The following is a 22,706-nucleotide window of genomic DNA, read 5'->3' as shown; positions in this document are numbered from 1 at the left end:
TCCTTCTGGAAACGCTATCTAACTTTGGTTTCACCAGCTCTCCTGGTTTTCCTTCCCTCTCCCTGGCTGCTCCTTCCTAGCCTCTTTTACTGCCTCTCAACCCCTAACTGCAGGCGTTCCTAAGGGCTTGGTTCTAAGCCCCACAATTATGTTTTTAAATGGTATTTGTTGAGTGCTTACATCTAAGCACTGAGGTTACATACAAAACAGTTCCTAAGTAGGAGGGAGTAGGATTTAATCCCTATTTTACAAATGGAGTAACTGGGCACAGAGAAGTTTAGTGACTTGCCCAAGGTCACACAGAGGACACATGGCAGAGCCAGGACTAGAACCCAGATTCTATGACTCCCAGGAATGTGCCCTTTTCATTACTTTCATGCTATATCCTCTCACTTTGTATTAATTCCTATGGGGAGTTCATCCTCTCCTATGGCTTCAGCTTCTACCTCTACGAGGATGATGCCCAAATCTACTTTGCTGGCCCTGACCTCTCTTACTTTCTTTGAACTCCTGCATTTCTTCTTGATTCCTGGACATCTCCACCTGCCCCTCCCACTGGCACCTAAATGAAGCTCAGTATTTACCATCTTCCCTCCCATATCCTTTTCTCCACCTAACTTTCCCACCCCAGTGGACAACACCACCATCCCCCCTAACTCCGAGGCCCACAACCCCCCTTGTATTTCCTTGACACTTCACGTTCTTTCAACCCTCACATTGCCTTTCACTAAATCCTGCTGGTTTTTCCTAATCAGTCAATTGATCGACAGAATTTATTGAGCACCTACTACGCACAGAACAGTGTACTAAGCACTAGGGAGTACAGCCTTCTGTTTACTCCTAAACATTTACCTCTTCACTCTCAAGGACCCAAGAACCCACATTCAATTCAGCAGTTTAATCATGGATCCACTGGATTAAGCAGTTATTGCCTTCAATAACCTGCCTTCTCAAAAGTCACCAATGATCTCCTTCTTGCCAAATCCAAATGGCCTCTAATCCATCCTAATCCTCCTTGACACTGTCGTCCATCTCCTTCTCCTTCTACTGGAAAAATTATCCAACTTTGGCTTCACTGATATTGTCCTCTTCTGATTCTCCTCCTCTTTGGACACTCCTTCTCAATCTCTTTTGCGGGCTCCTCCTCTGCCTCCCACTGTAAGAGTACCTCAGGGCTCAGTTCTGGGTCCCCTTCTATTCTTCATCTACACCCATTACCTTGCAAGACTCTGTCACTCCCATGGCTTCAACTACCATCCCTATGCAGATGATTCCCAAAACGATATCTCCAGCCCTTATCTCTCTCCTTCTCTGCAGTCTCATATTTCCTCCTGCCTCTTGGACATATCTACTCAAACGTAACATATCTTCACATCCAAACCCTGTCCTCCCATGATTTTTCTGTCACTGTAGACAACACCATCATCTTTCCTGGCTCACAAGTCTGTACCCTTAGCGTTATTCTTCATTCAATCCACATATTCAATCTGTCACTAAATCCTTTTGGCTCAATGTTCACAACATTGCTAAAATCTGCCTTTTCCTCTCCATCCAAACTGCTACCATGTTAATCCAAGCACTTTTCCTACCCTGCCTTGATTACCACCTCAGCCTCCACCTTGACAACTGCATCTGTCTCCTCGCTGACCTCCTGTCTCTCCCCACTTCAATCCATACTTCACTCTACTGCACAAATCATTTATCAACAAAAATGTTCACTTCACATCTCCCCCTCCTAAAGAACCTCCAATGGCTATCCATCCACCTCCTGCATCAAACAGAAACCCCTTACCATTGGCTTTAAAGCATTCAATCAGTTCGCTTCATCCTACTAATCTCCCACTATAGCCCAGCCAGCACACTCTGCTCCTCTAGCGCCAGCTTATTCACTGTACACTCCGATCTTGTCTGTCTCGCTGTTGACCCCTTTTCTACATCATCCCCTTAGCCTGGAACTCCCTCCCCCTCCAACTACGCTGGGTCACCACTCTCTTCACAGTCAAAGCATGTCACATCTCCTCCAAGAGGCCTTCCCTGATTAAGCCCTCTTTTCCCCAGCTCGCTCTCCCTTCTGTGTCATCTCTGCACTACAGTCTGTGACCTTTAAACAGTTGATATTCACCCCCAACCCCACCACACTTATGTATGTGTCTTTAAATTATATATTATAAATTACTTATTTATTTTGTTCATGTCTGTCTCCCCCTCTAGACTGTAAGATCATTATTGGCGAGGAATGTTTCTGCAAATTTTGTGTTATGCTCTCCCAAGCACTTAGTGCAGTGTTCTGCACATAGTAAGTCCTCAATAAATACAACTGATTGATTGATCAGCCTCCTCGTTGACCACCCTGTCTCCTGAGTCTCCCTACTTCAGTCCATACTTTCTCTGATGCTCAGATCTTTTTCTACAAAAACGTTCAATCCATGATTCCCCGCTCCAGTGGTTGCCCTTCAACCTCCACATCAAACAGAAACTCCTTATCAACAGTTTTAAAGCACCCAACCTACCTTAAGTTGCTGCTTTCTTACTACAACCCAGTCCACACATTTCTCTCCTCTAATGCCCACCAACCTGCACCTTGATCTCATCTATGTCACCACCAACACCTTGCCCACATCCTGCCTCTGGCTTGGAATGCCCTCCCTCATTATATGATGATGATGGGTGGCATTTATTAAGTACTTACTATGTGCAAAGCACTGTAAGTGCTGGGGAGGTTACAAGGTGAATAATCATCATAGTATTTGCACCTCGATCTCATCTATCTCGCCACCAACCCATCGCCCACATCCTGCCTCTGGCTTGGAACTCCCTCACTCGTTATATAATAATAATCATCATCACTTTTATTGAGTACTTACAATGTTTGCATTACTTAAAGCCAGGCACTGTTCTAAGTGCTGGTGTGACTACAAGCAAACCAGTTTGGACACAGTCCCTGTCCCATGTGGGGCTTACAGTCTCAATCCCCATTTTACAGATGAGGTAACTGGAGTACAGAGAAGTGAAGTGACTTACCCAAGGTCACACAGCAGACAAGTAGCAGAGCCGGGATTAGAACCCATGACCTTCTGACTCCCAGCCATGCTCTATCTACTACACCATGCTATTTTATAGCTAACAGATTCATTCATTCATTCAATCGTATTTATTGAGCACTTACTATGTGCAAAGCACTGTACTAAGTGCTTGGAAAGTACAATACAGCAATAAAGAGAGACAATCCTTGCCCACAACGGGCTCACAGTCTAGATGCGGGGAGACAGGCATCAATATAAGTGAACAGGCATCAATATAAATAAATAGAATTATAGATATATATTCATTCATTCAATCAAATGTATTTCTTGAGCGCTTACTGTGTGCAGAGCACTTTACTAAGCACTTGGAAAGTACAATTCGGCAACAGATAGAGACAGTCCCTACCCAACAACGGGCTCACAGTCTAGAAGAGGGAGATGGACAATAAAACAAAACAAGTAGACAGGTGTTAATGCCATCAAAATAGATAAATAGAATTATAGATATATACGCATCATTAATAGAATAAAGTAATAAAAATACAAAAATACACAAGTGCTGTGGGGAGGGCAAGGGGGTAGGGCATAGGGAAGGAGTGGGGGTGATGGGGAGGGGAGGAGGAGCAGAGGATAATAATAATAATAATAATAATAATAATAATAATGGCCTTTGTTAAGCACTTACTATGTGCAAAGTACTGTTCTAAGCACTGGGGAGGATGCAAGAGGAGGATACAAGTATACAAGTATAGCGGGGAGATGGGGTGGTGGAAGAGCAAAGGTGACATGAAAGGGAGGGGGAGGTGCGGAAAAGGGGACTTAGTCTGGGAAGGCCTCTTGGAGGAGGTGTGCCTTAAGCAGGGCTCTGAAGTGGGGAAGAGTGACTGTTTGGCGGATATGAGGGGCAAGGGTGTCCCAGGCCAGAGGTAGGTCATAGGCCGGGGTTGGCAGAGATCACTCTCTCCACCTTCAAAGTCTTACTGAAGGCACATATCTTCCAAGAGGCTTTCCCCAACTAGACCCCAATTTCCTACTCCTTTCTGCATCACCCTTGCACTTGAATTTAGACTCTTCATTCACCACCATCCCCTGCCCAACCCTATAGCACTTACAACATATCCATAATTCATTTATTTATTTTAATGTCTGTCTACCCTTCTAGACTGTAAGCTCACTGTGGGCAGGGAATGTGTCTACCAACTCTGTTAGACACATCAAACAGAAATTTCTTACCATCAGCTTTAAAGTCATCATTCAGCTTTCCCCCTTACCTTAGCTCACTGTTTTCCTTCTACAACACAACCCACACACTTCACTCTCCTAACGCCAACCTACTCTCTGTACCTGAACCTGGTCTATCTCACCGCTGACCCAAGCAGCAGTGGAAAGAGCCCGGGCTTGGGAATTAGAGGTCATGGGTTCTAATCCCGGCTCTGCCACTTGTCAGCTGAGTGACTTTGGGCAAGTAACTTAACTTCTCGTGTCACAGTTCCCTCATCTGTAAAATGGGGATTAAGACTGTGAGCCCCACGTGGGACAACCTTGATTACCCTGTATCCCCCCACCAGTGCTTAGAACAGTGCTTGGCACATAGTAAGCGCTTAACAAATACCAACATTATTATTGCCCATGTCCCTCCCTCTGACCTGGAATTCCTTTCCCTTCATATACTCCTCCCCTTCTAGATTGTAAGCTCGTTGCAGGCAGCCAATGTGTCTACCCACTTTGTTGTCCTGTACTCTCCCAAGCGACTAGTACAGTGCTCTGCACCCAATAAGAGCTCAATAAATATGACTGATGATGATATAAAACAGGCCACCACTCTCCCCACCTGCATAGCCATATTAAAATCACTTATCCTCCAAGAGGCCTTCCCTAAGTCCTCATCTCCTCTACTCAATTTCCCATCTGCATCACCTAGGTCTGAAATCTTTAAGCATTTGATATTCAGAGACATAGCATGGCATAGTGGATAGAGAACGGGCCTGGGAGTTAGGAAGTCATAGGTTTTAATGCCCTGGCTCTGCCACTTGTCTGCTGTGTGACCTCGGGCAAGTTACTTCACTTCTCTGTTGATCAACTGATCAACTGACTGAAGTAGGTATGTTTGAAGGCAGAGGGGAAGGACCCATCAGGTAGTGAGCACTTGAAGATGGTCGACAGGGAAGGAAGAAGGGGATATGAAGGGGTTCCTCAAAGGTCAGGTCTTGGTCCCCTTCTGTTCTCTATCTACACTTACTCCCTTGGTGAACTCATTCGCTCCCACGGCTTCAACTATCATTTCTACACTGATGACACCTAAATCTACATCTCTGCCCCTGTTCTCTCTCCCTCCCTCCAGGCTTGTATCTCCTCCTGCCTTCAGGACATCTCCATTTGGATGTCTGCCCGCCATCTAAAACTCAGTATGTACAAGACTGAACTCCTTAACTTCCCTCCCAAATCCTGCCCTCTCCCTCTGACTTTCCCATCACTGTAGATGGCACTACCATCCTTCGAGTCTCACAAGCCTGCAACCTTGCTGTCATCCTCGACTCCGCTCTCTCATTCACCCCTCACATCCAATCCGTCACCAAAACCAGCTGGTCTCACCTCAACATCGCCAAGATCCAACCTTTCCTCTCCATCCAAACCGCTACCTAGCTGGTTCAATCTCTCATCCTATCCCAACTGGATTACTGCATCAGCCTCCTCTCTCTGATCTCCTATCCTCCTGTCTCTCCCCACTTCAGTCTATACGTCACTCTGCTGCCCGGATTATCTCTGTACAGAAACGCTCTGGGCATGTCACTTCCCTACTCAAAATTCTTCAGTGGCTGCCTGTCAACCTATGAATCAAACAGAAACTCCTCACTCTCAGCTTCAAGGCTCTCCATCACCTCGCCCCCTCCTACCTCACCTCCCTTCTCTCCTTCTCCAGCACAGCCCCCACCCTCTGCTTCTCTGCCGCTAACCTCCTCACTGTACCTCGTTCTCACCTGTCCCGCCGTCGACCCCCGGCCAACGTTCCCCCGCCCCCCCCCACGGCCTGGAATGCCCTCCCTCCAAACATCCGCCAAGCTAACTCTCTCCTTCCCTTCAAAGCCCTACTGAGAGCTCACCTCCTCCAGGAGGCCTTCCCATACTGAGCCCTCTTTCTCCTCTCCTCCTCCCCATCCCCCCGCCCTACCTCCTTCCCCTCCCCACAGCACTTGTATATATATATATATATATATATATATATATATATATATTTGTACAGATTTATTACTCTATTTTACTTGCACATATTTACTATTCTATTTATTTTGTTAATGATGTGCATAAAGTTAATTCTATTTGTTCTGATGATTCTCACACCTATCTACGTGTTTTGTTTTGTTGTCTGTCTCCCCGTTCTAGACTGTGAGCCCTTTGTTGGGTAGGAACCGTCTCTATATGTTGCCGACTTGTACTTCCCAAGCGCTTAGTACAGTGCTCTGCACACAGCAAGCACTCAATAAATACGATTGAATGAATGAATACGCAAACATTTTTAGGTGATAAGGGATAGGGCTGGAAGAATAGGTAGAGGTGGTAGATTTTGAAAGCAGGTGGGAGATCCCCGGCCCATGTCCTCCCCCTGGCCTGGAATGCCCTCCCTCCGCACATCCGCCAAACTAGCTCTCTTCCTCCCTTCAAAGCCCGGAGAGCTCACCTCCTCCAGGAGGCCTTTCCTGACTGAGCCCCCTTTTTCCTCTCCTCCTCCCCATCCCCCCTGCCCTCCCTCCTTCCCCTCCCCACAGCACTTGTATATATATTTGTACAGATTTATTACTCTATTTATTTTACTTGTACATATTTACTATTGTACTTATTTTATTTTAATATATTTTGTTTTGTTGTCTGTCTCCCCCTTCTAGACCGTGAGCCCGTTATTGGGTAGGGACTGTCTCTATATGTTGCCAACTTGTACTTCCCAAGCACTTAGTACAGTGCTCTGCACACAGTAAGTGCTCAATAAATACGATTGAATGAATGAATGAATGAATCTCCTCTTGAGAGATGCCTAGGAAGAATGAGACCACAAATGGGAGGGTAGCAGGGGGTTGGTTGAGATGAGGGGAGACATAGGGGAGCTCATCCTTGATGGTAAGAAGCAGCATGGCTTAGTGGAAAGAGCACGGGCTTGGGAGTCAGAGGACGTGCGTTCTAATACTGGCTCTGCCACTTGTCTGCTGTGTGACCTTGGGCAAGCTACTTCACTTCTCTGTGCCTTAGGTACCTCGTCTGTAAAATGGAAATTAAAACTGTGAGCCCCACATGGGACAACCTGATTATCCTGTATCTATCCCAGCACTTAGAACAGTGCTTGTCACATAGTAAGTGCTTAACAAATACCATAATTCTTAGTATTATTATTATGGTTTCAATTTTGTCAGAGGCATCAGGACTGTGGAAAGTAGGGGTGGGGGTGTCAATGAGGCAGAAGCAATGTTGCTGAGTAGAAGGGTGGGCAGAGGCATAGCACAGGAGGATGAATCTCAAGTGGCCGAAGTTGGCCTGGTGCCTTGGATTAGCTGCCAAGGGTGTGCCACAGAATGGGCATAGGAGAGAGCAGGAGGTGGACTGTGGATGTCAGCCCAGCTCACGAGATCAACAGAGGAAAAGAAGCAGCATGACCTAGTGGAATAAGCCCGGGCCTAGGAGTCCGAGGACCTGGGTTCTAATCCCAGCTCTGCTGCTTGCATGTTGGGTGACCTTAGGCAAGTCACTTAGCTTCTCTGCGCCTCAGTTTCCTCATCTGTGAAAGAGGGATGAATCCTTTTCCCTCCAACTTAGACTGTGAGCCCCACATGGGACAGGGACTGGGTCCAACTTTGATAACCTCTATCTACCCCAGCGCTTAGAATAGTGCTTGACAAATACCATTAAAAAAAAATAGAGAGGTGTTCAGGGGAGATGGTAGGGTCGAGGGTCTGGGTTTGTGTGATCCGCGACCATCCTGTCCACCCAGGGGGAGTGGGGAGAGGCCGTTCATGCTGAGTCACCCCTATCATACTTCCTCCAAGAGGGCTCCCCTTGCAACCCTATTCACTCTCCCTTCTGAGAAGCCTATGTACTAGCATTTGTATCCTTTAAGCACTTTGATGCTTATCCCACCGCACAGACCTTATGTACACATCCTTAAACTCTGCTGCTTTCCCCTGCCTGTAATGTATGTTAATATCTGTCTCCTCCACTAGACTGTAAGCTTCTTTTGGACAGGGATCGTGTCTACCAACTCTACTGTATTCTCCCAAGCACTCAGTACAGTGCTCTGCACACAGTACGCTGGTCAATAAATACTAAGAATTGTGGTATTTGTTATGCACTTACTATGTGCCAGACACTGTACTAAGCCCTGGGGTGAATACAAGCAAATTGGGCTGGATGCAGTTCCTGTCCTATGTGGTGCTCACGGTCTCAATCCCCATTTTCCAGATGAGGTAACTGAGGCACAGAGAAGTGAAGTGTCTTGCCCAAGGTCACACAACAGACAAGTGCCGCTGCTTCTCCAACTGACTGATGGTTTGGTTCATGTTATTGGGATGGAAACCAACGCTTCTCTGACACCTATGTAAGGTCCAATTATTGCTTCCCCTGTGCCTCCGGGTCTAATGCCCACCCTTTCACTCTAGCAGTATGGTCTTTACCCAACATCACCTGCTCAGAGGCTTTTGGTTTAGTGCCCTGGGCTCGTCCAGGTGTTGACCAATTTTTTGCCTTTGGGACAGAGACTGCGTCCAGCCTGATTTGCTTGTACTCACCCCAGGGCTTAGTATGTTATACATAGTATGTTTGCTCTGTGCCTTCCCAAGGATCAGTGCTCAGCTGGCCAGCCCACACTCTTGGCCCTCACGGAAAGGTGGGCACGGCCTTTGCTCTTTTCAATCCTGGAGGAGGGGTCTGCACTGATGATGGCTCTATGGTGACACCCCTCCTTCAGGAAGGTTCCAAGGATGCCCAGTCCCTAGCCCTGCTGAATGAAATCAGAGAAGCAGTGTGGCCCAGTGGAAAGAGCCCGGGCTTGGGACTCAGAGGTCATGGGTTCTAATCCCGGCTCCACCACTTGTCAGCTGTGTGACTTTGGGCAAGTCACTTCATTCTCTGCGCCTCAGTTATCTCATCTGTAAAATGGGGATTAAGACTATGACTATGACTATGACTATGGAGATTATGACTAAGACTATTACTCTATTTATTTATTTTACTTGTACATATCTATTCTATTTATTTTATTTTGTTAATCTGTTTGGTTCTGTTCTCTGTCTCCCCCTTCTAGACTGTGAGCCCACTGTTGGGTAGGGATTGTCTCTATATGTTGCCAACTTGTACTTCCCAAGTGCTTAGTACAGTGCTCTGCACACAGTAAGCGCTCAATACGATTGATTGATTGATTGATGACTGTCATTAAGACTGTGAGCCCCACGCAGGACAACCTGACTACCTCACATCCCCCCAGCGCTTAGAACAGTGCTTAGCACATGATACGCACTTAACAAATGCCATTATTATTATTATTAAATCCACCTGGAACTCTCAAGCTTCCTCTGTTTCATCACATCTGCCCCATTCTCACTTGCCTTGGACAACTCTCTGCCACAGAACATGCCAGAGCTGATGTGAGCTCCCAGAGTTGCCCAGGCTGGCAGGAGGAAGCAGGGTGGCCAGTAGAAGCCAGTCACACCACTGACCACTGGGGACCAGGAACTCACCAAGTCCATGTGTCTAGCTTTCGCCCCAGGGAATTCTCAGATGAGTTCAAGCCGGCCCTGAATTCTGCCTCGGCCTGACTGCCGAGCCCTGCCCAGCCGAGCTGACTAGTAGCCCTGGAAGTCCCACCACTCAGAAGCGCCAGGTGATCTGGTAGTTGGCATGGGAATCCTAGGTTCCTGGATGAATGTAGTGTTATGGCAACCCTGGGGGAAGTCTCCCTTCACGTCTCTGGCTTCCTTAGAGCCAGCTTCAGGCTCAGAAGCCTCGGCAAGGTGGGTGAGGGCAGGCCCCAAGTGAAGCCTTTGGTGAGCTGAGAAAGGAGCACTGAATGACAGACCAAAAGAGCCCTTTGGCCCAAGGGCCTTAGGAAGTAGCAGGGATGAGCACGGGCTTGGTTCCTGGCTCGACCTATCACCAAAGGAAATGGCAGAGCCTCCAATTCCCCCATCAAGGGCACAGGAACTAGCCATGGGAACAACCTCCCCTGAGCCACAAGCGGGAGGCCACCGGCAGGGCTTGCTCTCAGAACCTATGGTGTGAAGCTTCCAAGGCGGTGACACCAACCCAGGGTTCTCGGCTCCGAGCTGCAGGTGACCGAGACGGGGTGGGACCACTCGCGTGGCTCGATCAGGGGCCCAGCCACTGGGCAAACCCAGGCTGTGTCCCAAGAGGCCAGAAGAAACAGCTGACTGAAGGGTGGATTGGTGGATTGCCGCTGCTTGTCAGGCTCCAGGCAGTGAGAATTTATGGGAAGAGACGGGCCGGAGAGCTACAGGAATGGGATTTGCCCCCGTTCCCAGAACTTGGGGATCAGGTGATGGATTGCTTAAATGATTGATCAATCACTCAATGACTGTATGCAGAGCCCTGTTCTAAGCACTTGGGAAAGTACAACACCATAGAGTTGGAATTAATGATCCCTGCCCTCAAGGACCTTATGGTCTAATGGGGGAGATGGACATGAAAATAAGGTTTGGAGGGTTGGGGGCCTCCTAAGGTTCCAAGCTGCCATCTGCCCCCATCAGAACCCCTGCTGTTTCTCAGAGAAATGGAAAGATGAACCATCGGTCTAGATGTGTGTAGAGGATGGAGGAAGATTCTCCACCCTCGCCTCCCTGGGCTAAGGGATAGACAGACAGACAGGTACCAGGGTTGCTTTGCAGCCTTTGGCTTGTGGCCAGCCAGGATGCATTCCCAGGAGCCCTGGGTCCCTTCACACCCCATGACTTAGGCCAGGCTCCACTCAGCTCAGTGGCTCTTTCTGTGTCTCAGCCCCTCACGCCTCTTTGACTGGCAAGTCAGGGGGGCCTCTCTGGGACTTGGAAGTGTCCCCTTAAGGGATCCCTGGGCAAAATGTTGCCAAGCTGAGACCTGGGCTGGCCCCACTGGCCCAGCTGCGGCCAGAACCCATTGGACCCGCTGTCGCCATCAGCTGCCCTGATGCCTGAGGGCCCCGGGGTCCAAATCCAGCAGCTCTCATGAAAAGCCATGCCCTGAGAATGGCAGTGGCTTTCCAAAGAGCCCTAGAGTATCCCTCTGGTTCTGGGAAGTAAAAACCTCGGCGGGGATGGAGGGGGTGCCCTCAGATCCACCTCCCGACCCCTACAACCCACTGCAGCCCCCCTCAAGGCCTCAACCATCTGATGGGCCTGTCAGCTGGCCTGTCTGAATGCGCAAGTATTAGCAAGCCTGAACCACTCAGGGGGTTGGCTGGGCCGAGAAACAGGCCAGCAGGGACAGTGGGTGGAGTCAGAGGGTACGGGGGGACCCACTCCCGAAACCCACCAGGGCTTCCAATGCTCCCCAGACCACATATTCCAGGTCTGGAAAGTCAACTCTGAGAAAGGGTTGCTCTCTGGGTGCCAGGCTTCACTGATGTCAAGAACTTTGCTCAGGACAGCTAGGCATAAGCTTATCTGTTTTGGAGTGTGGGGGTCGGGCAGGAAAGGGTCCCCTCTCCCATAGGTACCCGGGCTCAGGGGGCCAGCTGCACTTGCTCCCTCCATTCCCACTTACAACTTCTGGAGAAACTGCATCCCATGCCATGCCTGGAATGTGCCATAACTGAGTTCTGTGAGCAGGTTGCAGCTCAGGTTCCTGGGGAAACACACGCAAGCAGAATCAGGCTCATTGGCAGTTACCACTCAACGCTGATCCTACAGAGATGTACTCAGGACTGATTCTCTACTCTTTTAGTGATCTGTCCACCAACTAGTCAAAGAATGGTATGGCATTTGTTGAACGCCTACTGTGCAGAGCACTGTAGTAAGCACTTGGGAAAGTACAAGAGAAGCAGAAGACACAGTTCCTACCCACACAGAGCTTACAGGGTAGAATAATGATCCCTGCATTCAAGGAAATCTAATGGAATTTTGCCCTCCCAACTTAAGAACCTTCTTTAGAAATAACATGCACTGAACAGCAAGTGGGGTGGCTATATCGGGTGTTCTTTTATTATGCTTTTGAAATCATAGCTCAGTCACTTTCAATTATTTTCCAAATGATAATCTTTCCCTGTTGTTGGAATGTACATCTCATCGCAATTTTTAAGCCCCATTAAACTTCCCTTTATGCCCCAACACCGAATTCTCATGAGACCTCATTTTTGAAAACACATTTCCCTGAATCTGCACAACTTTCTCTCCCCCTGGGGGGGGTTTGGCTTCCTGCTCAGGCCATTAAGCCAGAATGAAACATGTTTTCACTGGGTGTTTGGGACCGGATGCGATGACAGAGTTAGAGAATGTATGCCACAGAAAGGAACATTATTATGATAAAATATAATGTTTTGCAGGTGAGGGAACTGATGCAGAGAGAAGTGGCTTGCCCAAAGTCACACAGCAGGAAAGAGGCAGAGCCAGAATTAGAACCCAAGTCCTCTGACTCCCAGGGCCATGCTCTTTCCACTAGCCATGCTGCTTCTCTATGCTCCTCATGTGCCTGGTTTCTGCAGTACTTTCCCAAGTGCTTAGTACAGTGTATAGCATTCAGTGAGTCCTCAATAGATGCCGATACTAATTCCTTACTACTACTGCTTCTACTACGACAGGGATGCAGCATGCTTAGCCAGTGTGTGCTCAGTGGGTTTCAGTGCAATCAGCCCTGTAGTAAACTCTCCCAATCAGCACTCTCACCTTCCCTCTCCTCTCCCTTCTGGCCCTGCTGAGGACAAGGTGATGATGACATTCCACAAAAGGCTTAAAGTGGGCTTTGTCTATTCATCATCTATCCCTCTTTGTCCCCTTCCCAATGATCTCCTAGACTTCAGAAGATGGGAGTTAAACGATGCTTCCTCTTTGGGTTGAAAACTCTCGGGCGGTGGCAGTTCAGTGCCCGAAACACGGACAGCACTTAACAAATGTTAAGTAACTTACAAATATTTCAGTGTCAGCAAGATGTCAAATTATAACCCACAATATTTACTGAGCACCTACTGTAAGTGGAACCACTGCCAGGCATTTGCAAGCACCCAATAAAAGTGAAAGACAAGGCCCCTTGCCCTCGAGAAGCTTACAGTTTAATGGGGGAGACAAGCAGAGGGAAAATCCACTCAATTAAAAGTAGCCAATTAGACAGACAGTCACATAAGTAAAAAGGGGGGCTAATGGGATGGTGTGGCTCCTTGCAGTGTATTTATTGAGCACTTGGGAGGATCCAGTAGAATTAGAAGACACAATCCCTGCCTTTGTGGAGCTGACAATTCTAGTAAGGGAAATAGTCACAAAAGAAGATGTCTGTGCTCCCTCCTGCTTAAACTATGAGCCCCATGTGGGTCAAGAACTTTGTACAACCTGATTATCTTGTATCCAACCCAGAGCTTAGGACAGTGCTTGAAATACAGTAAGTGCTTAACAAATATGATAATAATAATAATAACAATAATGTTTCAGGACATGAGGAGAAAGAGGAGGAGGAGGCTGGGTTGACGGACAGAGAAAGTAGGGCTTTAAGTTTGTAAGTTGAGATCAATCAATGGTATTTATTGAGTGCTTACTCTTTGCAGAGCACTGTACTAAGTGCTTGGGAGTTGCTAGCTGAAACCCCTGCCCACAAGGAGCTTACAGTCTAGCAGGGAGATGTACAGAAGAGTTGCTAAGCACTTGTGAAAGCCCAACAGAAGCCCAAGACACGTTCCAATTAATCTTATTTATTGAGAACTGACTGTGTGCAGAGCACCATACTAAGCACTTGGGAGAGTACAACATGACAGAGATGGTAGATACGTTGCCTGCCCACATGAGCATACAGTCTAGAGGGAGCTTACACTATGATGGGGGAGACAGACATAGAAGGCAATTACGACTTCACATAAGCAAGGGGTGATGAAGACGGGTACAAACCAAAACGTAGTTGCTAGAGGTGGCTGAATTAATCAGGGAAGGCTTCTTGGGGGAAGTGAGGTTTTAGGAAGCTTTAAATGGGAAGAGCTGTTGTCTGCCAGATTTGGTGGGGAGGGAGGTTCAGGTGATGCGAGTGAGAGGATGGAGGCAGCAGAGTTGAGGGCGGAATGCACATCTGTCAGAAAGTGAACTATTATCTGGTTTCCACCTCCTTCACTCCACTGACACTGCATTCTCTCCACGGTCATCAATGACATCCCCTTGCCTAAAGGTGTCTACTCCATCCTTATTCTCCTCAACCTCTCAGGTGCCTTTGACACCATGGACTACTTCCCCTCCTGGAAACATTATTCACTCTTCAATCATATTTATTGAGTGCTTACTGTATGCAGAGTACTGTACTAACTGCTTAGGAGAGTGCAATCTAATAATAAACAAACATTCCCTGCCAGCAACAAGCCTGGCTTCACCTACACAGTCCTCTCCTGGCTCTCCTCCTATCTCTCTGGCAGCTTCTTCTCAGTCTCTTATGTAGGCTTCTCTTCCACCTCTCAGCCCCAAACTGTGGGTACCCCTCAAAGCTCTGAGGTCCCCTACCCTTCTCCATATATACTCCTTCCCTTGGGGAGCTCATCTGCTCCCACAGTTTCAGCTACCACCTCTATGCAAATGACTTCCAGATTTATCTTGCTAACCCTGACCTTGCCTCCCTTTTATCTGTACTCTGGTATTTTCTCTTGCCTACAAGACATCTCCATAATACTGTCTTGCCAGGATCTCAAGCTCAACATGTAGAAAATTGAATTTTCCATCTCTACTCCTAAATCCTCTCCTCCCACTAACTTTCCCACACCACCACGATCATCTTCTCTGCTCCTGAAGATTGCAACCTGGACATTATCCTGGATTCCTCCCCCTCTTTCACTCACCTCCAGTCTGGTGGTTTTTCCTCCACAGCACTTCCAGAATCCACCATTTTTCTCCAGCCCAACCACCACCACCACCCTGGGTCAGGAAATTGTTATATTCCAGGTTGATTGCTATATCAACCTCCTCACGGGTCTCCCTGTCTCCAGTCTCTCCCCTCTCCAGTCTATAGTTTGCCTCTGCTGTTTGGGTCACCATTCTAAAATGTCATTCTGCACTCTCCTCTCCTCCCAAACATCCAGTCACCTTTGTTTCCAAAAGAAACTCCAGGTCTTTTCCCTCTTACCTCTCCACTCTCTTCTCCATTTCTCCCAAGCTCCCTTATTCACCATGCATTGTCCTCAATGCCTCTGACTGGGGCCCCTGTCTCTCACCCTTATTCCTGCCTAGAAATCAACACCACTCTCTCTACTGAACTCAACTCATTCACTCCCCTATCCCTCCATTGACCTTGTACCAATCAATCAATCAATGGTACTTATTGAGCATTTATCGGGGCAGAGCACTGTACTAAGCCCTTGGGACAGTATAATACAACAGAATTAGCAGGCCCATTCCCTGCCCATAATGAGCTTACAGCCTAGAGGGGGAGACAGACATTAATATGAATAATGTGTAATACATAACAAAGATATGTACATATGTGCTATGAGGTTGGGGGTAGGGCAAATATCAAATGTCCAAAGTTGACAGATCCAAGTGCACAGATGATGCAGAGGGGAGAGTGAGCCAAGGAAAGGAGGACTTAATCGGGGAAGACCCCTTCAGGGAGATGTGACCTCAGTAATGCTTTGAAGTTGGAGAGAGTGGTGGGTTGGCATATATGGAGAGGGAGGGCATTCCAGGCTAGAGGGAGGACACGGGAGGACATGAGAAGCAGCGTGGCTCAGTGGAAAGAGCCCAGGCTTAGGAGTCAGAGGCCATGGGTTCAAATCCCAGCTCCGCCAACTGTCAGCTGTGTGACTTTAGGCAAGTCACAACTTCTCTGTGCCTGTTATCTCATCTATAACATGGGGATTAAAACTGTGAGCCCCCCGTGAGACAACCTGATCACATTGTATCCTCCCCAGCACTTAGAACAGTGCTTTGCACATAGTAAGCGCTTAACAAATACCATTATTATTATTATTATTATTATTATGGGAAAGGAGCCAGTGGAGAGATAGATGAGACTGGGGCACAATGAGTAATCTGGTGCTACAGGAACAGAGTTTACAGGCTAGGCTGTAGTAGCAGATCAGTGAGGTGAGGTAGGATGGGGTGAGCAGATTGACTGCTTCAAAGATGATGGTAAGGAGTTTCTGTTCGATGCAGAGGTGGATGGGCAGCCACTGGAGGCTCCTGACGAGGGGAAGGCATGGACTATGTTTTTGTTGAAAAATGATCTTTGCAGCAGAATGAAGTATGGACTGGAGTGGGGAGAGACTGAAGGCTGGGAGGTCAGCAAAGAGGCAGATGCAGTATTCAAGGCAGGATAGGATAAATGCTTGGATCAGAGTGGTAGCAGTTTGGATGGAGAGGAAAGGGCAAATTTTAGCCATGCTGTGAAGGTAGAACCAACAGGATTTGGTGAAAGATTGAATATGAGCGTGGAATGATAGAGATTAGTTGAGGACAACACCAAAGAACAGGCTTTTGAGACAGGATAGTGATATTGTCTACAGTGATGAGAAAGACAGTGGGAAGATAGGGTTTGGGTAGGAAGAAAAGGGATTCAGTTTTGGACATGTTTAGTTTGAGGTGTTGGCAGGACATGCAGGTAGAGATGTTTTGAAGGTAGAAGGAAATGCGAGATTTCAGGGAAGGAGAGCAGTCGCAGCTAGAGATGTAGATTTGGGAGTCATCTGCACACAGGTTGTAGTTGAAGCCATGGGAGCCAATAAGTTCTCAAAGGGACTGGGTGTAGATGGAGAAGAGAAGGGGACCTAGAGCAAAAGAAACTGAGAAGGAGCAGTCAGAGAAACAGAAGGAGAAACAAGAGAGGACAATGTCAGTGAAGCCATGGTTGGATAAAGTTTCAAGGAGTAGGGGGAGGTCTACAGTGTTAAAGACATCTGAGAGGTCTAAGAGGATTAGGACACTCTCGACTTCAAGGCTCTCTATCACCTCGCACCCTCCTACCTCACCTCCCTTCTCTCCTTCTACAGCCCAGCCCGCACCCTCCGCTCCTCTGCCACTAACCTCCTCACTGTGCCTCGTTCTCGCCTGTCCCACCGTCGACCCCCGGCCCACGTCCTTCCCCTGGCATGTAATGCCCTCCCTCCACACATCCGCCAAGCTAGCCCTCTTCCTCCCTTCAAAGCCCTACTGAGAGCTCACCTCATGCAGAAGGCCTTCCCTGACTGAGCCCCCTTTTCCTCTCCTCCTCCCCATCCCCCGTGCCCTCCCTCCTTCCCCTCCCCACAGCACTTGTATATATATTTGTACAGATTTATTACTCTATTTATTTTACTTGTACATATTTACTATTCTATTTATTTTGTTAATGATGTGCATATAGCTTTAATTCTATTTGTTCTGATGATTTTGACACCTGTCTGCATGTTTTGTTTTGTTGTCTATCTCCCCCTTCTAGACTGTGAGACCGTTGTTGGGTAGGGACCATCTCTATATGTTGCCGACCTGTACTTCCCAAGCGCTTAGTACAGTGATCTGCACACAGTAAGTGCTCAATAAATATGATTGAATGAATAAATGAATACAGTAGAGGCCATCAGATTTGGCGAGAAGAAGGTCTGCGCTTACTTTAAAGAGGGCTGTTTTGGTGGAGTGAAGTGGGTGGAAGCCAAATTGGAGGGGATCTATGAAAGAATTGGAAGAGAGGAAGTAGAGATAGTGGGGTGTAAACAACGTTCTCAAGAAGTTTGAAGAGAAATGGTAAGAGGGAGATGGGGCGATAACTGGAGGGAGTCATGAGGTCTTCCTCTCCTTGCCCCACAGCACTTATGTATATATGTATAAATCTATAATTCTGTTTATTTATATTGATGCCTGTTTACTTGTTTTGATGTCTGTTCCCCACCTTTAGACTGTAAGCCCATTGTAGACAGGGATTGTCTCTCTTTATTGCTGTACTGTACTTTCCAAACACTTAGTACAGTGTTCTGCACACAGTAAGTGCTCAATAAATACAGTTGATTGAATGAATGAAAGTCAAGGAAGGGTTTCTTAGGGTAGGGAACACAAACTTGTTTGAAAGCAGTGGGGAAAGAGCCATTGGCAAGTGAACGGTTGAAGATGGCAGTCATAGAGGAAAGAAGGGAGGGGGCGAGTGTTTTAAAAAGGTATGAAGAGATGGGGTCTGAAGCAAAGGTAGAGGGGTGGATTTAGAGAGTGGGTAGCTTTGGAGAGGAGGTGAGAGAACTCAACTTGCGTTACTGCAAGGAATATACAGTCAAAGAGTGTGGAGAAGGATTGGGGGCAGGGGGTTGGAGGGGAGTACCTTGATCCCACAGCTCCCTCCAGTTATTGCCCTATCTTCCAAACTCCTTGAGTGAGTTTTCTAAACCCGCTGTCTTCAGTTCCTCTCCTCCAATTACCTCCCTGACTCTCCTCCAATCTGGCTTCTGCCTCCTCTACGCCATAGAAACTGCCCTCTCAAATGTCACCAATGATCTCCTTCTTGCTAAATCCAATAGCCTCTACTCCATCCTAATCCTCCTTAACCTCTCAGCTGCCTTCAGTGCTGTCAACCACCCTCTTCTCTTAGAAACATTATCCAACTTTGGCTTCACTGACACCGTCCTCACCTGGTTCTCCCCGTATCTCTCTGGCTGTTCATTCTCAGTCTCTTCCGCGGCTCCTCCTCTGCCTCCCACGGCCTGTTTGAGTCCCTCAAGGCTCAGTTCTGGGTCCCCTTCTCTTCTCCATCTACATCCACTCCCTTGGAGAACTCATTCACTCTCATGGAATCAGCTCCCATCTCTACGCAGATGATTGCCAAATCTATATCTCCGGACCCGATCTCTCTTCTCTGCAGTCTCACATTTCTTTCTGCCTTCAGGACATCTCCACTTGGATGTCCCACTGACAGTTCTAATTTAACATGTCCAAAACAGAGCTTCTTATCTTCCCACACTGACTTTCCCTCTGACCCTCCCCCTGACTTTCCTGTCACTCCATGCTCCATGTACCACTATGCTTCCTGGCTAACAAGCACAAGCGTTATCCTCGACTCATTGCTCTCATTCAACCCAGATACTCAATCTGCCACCAAATCTTATCAGTTCAACCTTCATAACATTGCTAAAATCTGCCCTTTCCTCTCCATCCAAACTACTACCAAAGTCATCCAAGCACATATCCTATCCTGCCTTGACTACTGAATCAGCCATCTTACTGACCTCTCTGACTCCTGTCTCTCCCGACTCCAGTCCATACTTCACTCTACTGCCTCGATCATGTTTCTACAAAAATGTTCACTCCATGTTTACCCACCTCTCAAAACTTCCAGTGGTTGCCAATCCACCTCTACCTCAAACAGAAATTCCTTACCATAGACTTTAAAGCACTCAATCACCTTGGTCCTACCTAGCCTATCTCCCTGATTTCCTATTACAACCTAGTCTGCACTCTTTACTCATCTAATACCAAGCTACTCACTGTCCCTCTAGACTGTGAACTCTTTGTGGGCAGGGTTGTCATTGTTTATTGCTGTATTGTACTTTCCCAAGTGTTTAGTACAGTGCCCTGCACACAGTAGGCACTCAATAAATACAATCAAATGAATTAATGAATGAATGAACCTCCATCTCATCTATCTTTCCACATCTCACCTCTGTCCTTGTATTCCCTCACCTTTTCTATCCGACCATCAGTTTCCTCACCTTCAAAGCTTTAATGAAGGCACATTTCGTCCAAGAGGCCTTCCCTAACTAGGCCCTCATTTCCTCTTCTCCTACTCCCTTCTGTGTCACCTTTGCACTTGGATTTGTACCCTTTATTCACACCTCCCTCAGCCCCACAGCACTCATGTACATATCTGTAATTCATTTATATTAATGCCTGTTTCCCCCCTCTAGACTGTAAGCTCGTTGCAGGTAAGGAACGTGTCAACCAACTCTGTTATATTGCACTCTCCCAAGGGCTTAGTATAGTGCTCTGCACACAGTAAGCGCTCAATAAATTGACTCCCTCCCCCTTCCAATCTGCCAAGGCTCTGCAATTCCCATCTTTACTGAAATCAAAATCCCACCTCCTCTAGAAGGCTTTTCCCGATTAACCAATGGCATTTATTGAGCGCTTACTGTGTACAAAGCATTAGTTTTGTTCTCCCCAGTTATATGCTCCCAGGTACCATTTCCACTTCCAACACCCTCACCCACTGCAGCAAACAGACCCCAAATCTCCTCACCTTCAAATCCCTCCTAAAATCCCCTCTTCTCCAAAATCCCTCCTCTGATCAATTTCCCTGCATTCTGAGACACATCATCCCTCCTGGCAACCAAAACCCTTATGAACTGATTTACACCCTCCATACCACTCATGTATTGATTCTGACATTTCTGGTTGTAAGTATTTTTACATTTGCCTCTCCCATTAGGGTGCAAGCTCCTTGTGGGCAGAGTTGTGTCACTTTACTATTTTGTTCCTCCCAAGGACCTGGAGCATGGCACCAACTGGGGCTCAGTAAGCGCTACCACTCTGACCACTCTGTGCCCATTTCTTCTCTTCCCAATCAATGGTACTTACTGAACACCTATTGTGCAAGGAGCCCAGTACCAAGCCCTTGGGAGAGTATGACACAACAGAGTTGGTAGAAATGATCCCTGTCCATGAGCAGCTTAGAATCTAGAACTTTTGCATAAATTGTTAGATGATTTGAGCACTTCTTCCTCCAGTTTGTAAATTATTTTAAGTCTAACCCCAGAGCTAGACTGGAAGCTTCTTGAGGGCAGGAATTATGGCTTCTTCTACTGGACCCCCCCCAAGCACTCAGTTCAGTACTTTGCCCTTGGTAGACACTTGATAAATACCGCTGATTTATTAACTGATGGTTGAGATGCTGGGTAAGAACTGACAAGATTTAGCTGTGCAGTGAAGGAGAATGCAGTGAAGGTGAGAACTGAAAGACAATGATGGGTGGAGAGGAATTTTTTTTTAAATGGTAATTATTAAGCACTTACTATGTGCCAGGAAGTATACTAAACACTACGGTAGATACAAGCTAATCAGGTTAGACACAGTCCATGTCACACGTGGGGCTCACAGGCTTAATTCTCATTTTACAGATAAGGTAACTGAGACCCAGAGAAGTTAAGTGACTTGCGCAAGGTCATCCAGCAGATAAGTGGCAGAGCCGGGATTAGAACCCAGGTCCTTCTGGCTTCCAGGCCCATGCTCTATCCACTAGGCCACACTGCTTCTCTGATCACCCTCTGAGAGGGTGGCCCCAAGGTGGCAGGCCTTTGGTGTTCCCTCGTTATAGACGGGGAATTTGTCTACAGACTCCGTTGTGTTGGAATTTTCAAGAGCTTAGTACGGTGCTCTGCACAAAGAGCTCAATAAATCGACCGATTGAATGATTATCTCTGAGAATCCTCAACAGTTTTCTAAATCAGCCATGAGGTTCTGAATCTGTTAGTCTCTCATCTATTAAAGCGCGACTGCAAACTTACAGAAACTGCAGAAAGGGGAGTGGTTCAAAGGTATACTTCTCAATGACCTGGATTTTATTGCAGGAAGCATCCCTGTTTAAAAGAAATTGAAAGACAGTTTTGAACTTCGAATGATCCACTATTTCATGGGCAGTGATTATATCTTGCTTCCACTGGCTAGATATTTCTGTTGAAATTCCCATCTGTAAGAATGCTCCATATAATTTAAAATGGGCTTTTATCCTTAGAAAGTATTTTTCACGTATTAATCTCAAAACTTGAAAGAAATCACTTTGGGCCCCCTAAACTAAACATCCCTGCTGCTGGTCCAGTGGAGAGTGCTCTGCTCTGGAAACCGGATGACCTGGGTCCTGGTTCTGGTTCAGCCAGCTGGGCTATATTGTCGGCAGTGGAGATTTCTGACGACGAACCACCTAGGCCATTCCATAGCAAGGCGGATACGCTCAGCAAGAATCCTAGAAAACAGCCGCTCAAGTGAGGGTGGTGAGGACCCCGGCGGCTACTTAGGCCACTGCCTGCTGGGTCACGGGGCCCTGGGGCGCACCGGCCACAGATCGATCCTACAGTTAGAAAAACCTGTACATGCGGTACACAAAGCACTATACACCCCCCACCCCACCCCCAATCAATCAATCATATTTATTGAGCGCTTACTGTGTGCAGAGCACTGTACTAAGCACTTGGGAAGTACAAGTTGGCAACATATAGAGACAGTCCCTACCCAACAGTGGGCTCACGGTCTAAAAGGGGGAGAGAGAACAAAACCAAACATACTAACAAAATAAAATAAATAGAATAGATATGTACAAGTAAAATAAATAAATAAATAGAGTAATAAATTTGTACAAACATATATACATATATACAGGTGCTGTGGGGAAGGGGAGGAGGTAAGGTAAACCCAAGTGATCTGGTCCCCACTGGCTGTCCCTGTGTGCCAAGCACAGACCCAAGTTGATGTTAAATAGCCAAAAGGTGATAAGTCCCAGCTGTCACACACACACTGCCAGCCTGCTCTTTTAATGCACCTGAGGCTCCAGGGAAATATAACTGTCCCTTAAGCCACTAGCACTAGAATCAAC

The 22,706-nt window shown here is 47.2% G+C and overlaps 1 protein-coding gene across 1 annotated transcript in view; it reads right to left on the bottom strand.

Annotated features, from left to right (window-relative positions):
• Positions 1 to 22,706, bottom strand: part of LOC119934531 (RAD52 motif-containing protein 1-like) — a 67,473-nt gene that overhangs the window by 23,940 nt on the left and 20,827 nt on the right. The window contains exons 4-5 of the mRNA XM_038754052.1: positions 21,625 to 21,696; positions 11,757 to 11,837 (exon numbers count right to left, since the gene is read on the bottom strand). Coding sequence (XP_038609980.1) covers positions 11,757 to 11,837; positions 21,625 to 21,696 — 153 coding nt within the window. The remainder of the gene's footprint in view (positions 1 to 11,756; positions 11,838 to 21,624; positions 21,697 to 22,706) is intronic.

This window comes from Tachyglossus aculeatus, chromosome 11, assembly GCF_015852505.1.
Source record: "Tachyglossus aculeatus isolate mTacAcu1 chromosome 11, mTacAcu1.pri, whole genome shotgun sequence".
Classification (NCBI taxonomy): Eukaryota; Metazoa; Chordata; class Mammalia; order Monotremata; family Tachyglossidae; genus Tachyglossus; species Tachyglossus aculeatus.
This window is presented reverse-complemented; position numbering and strand designations above follow the sequence as displayed.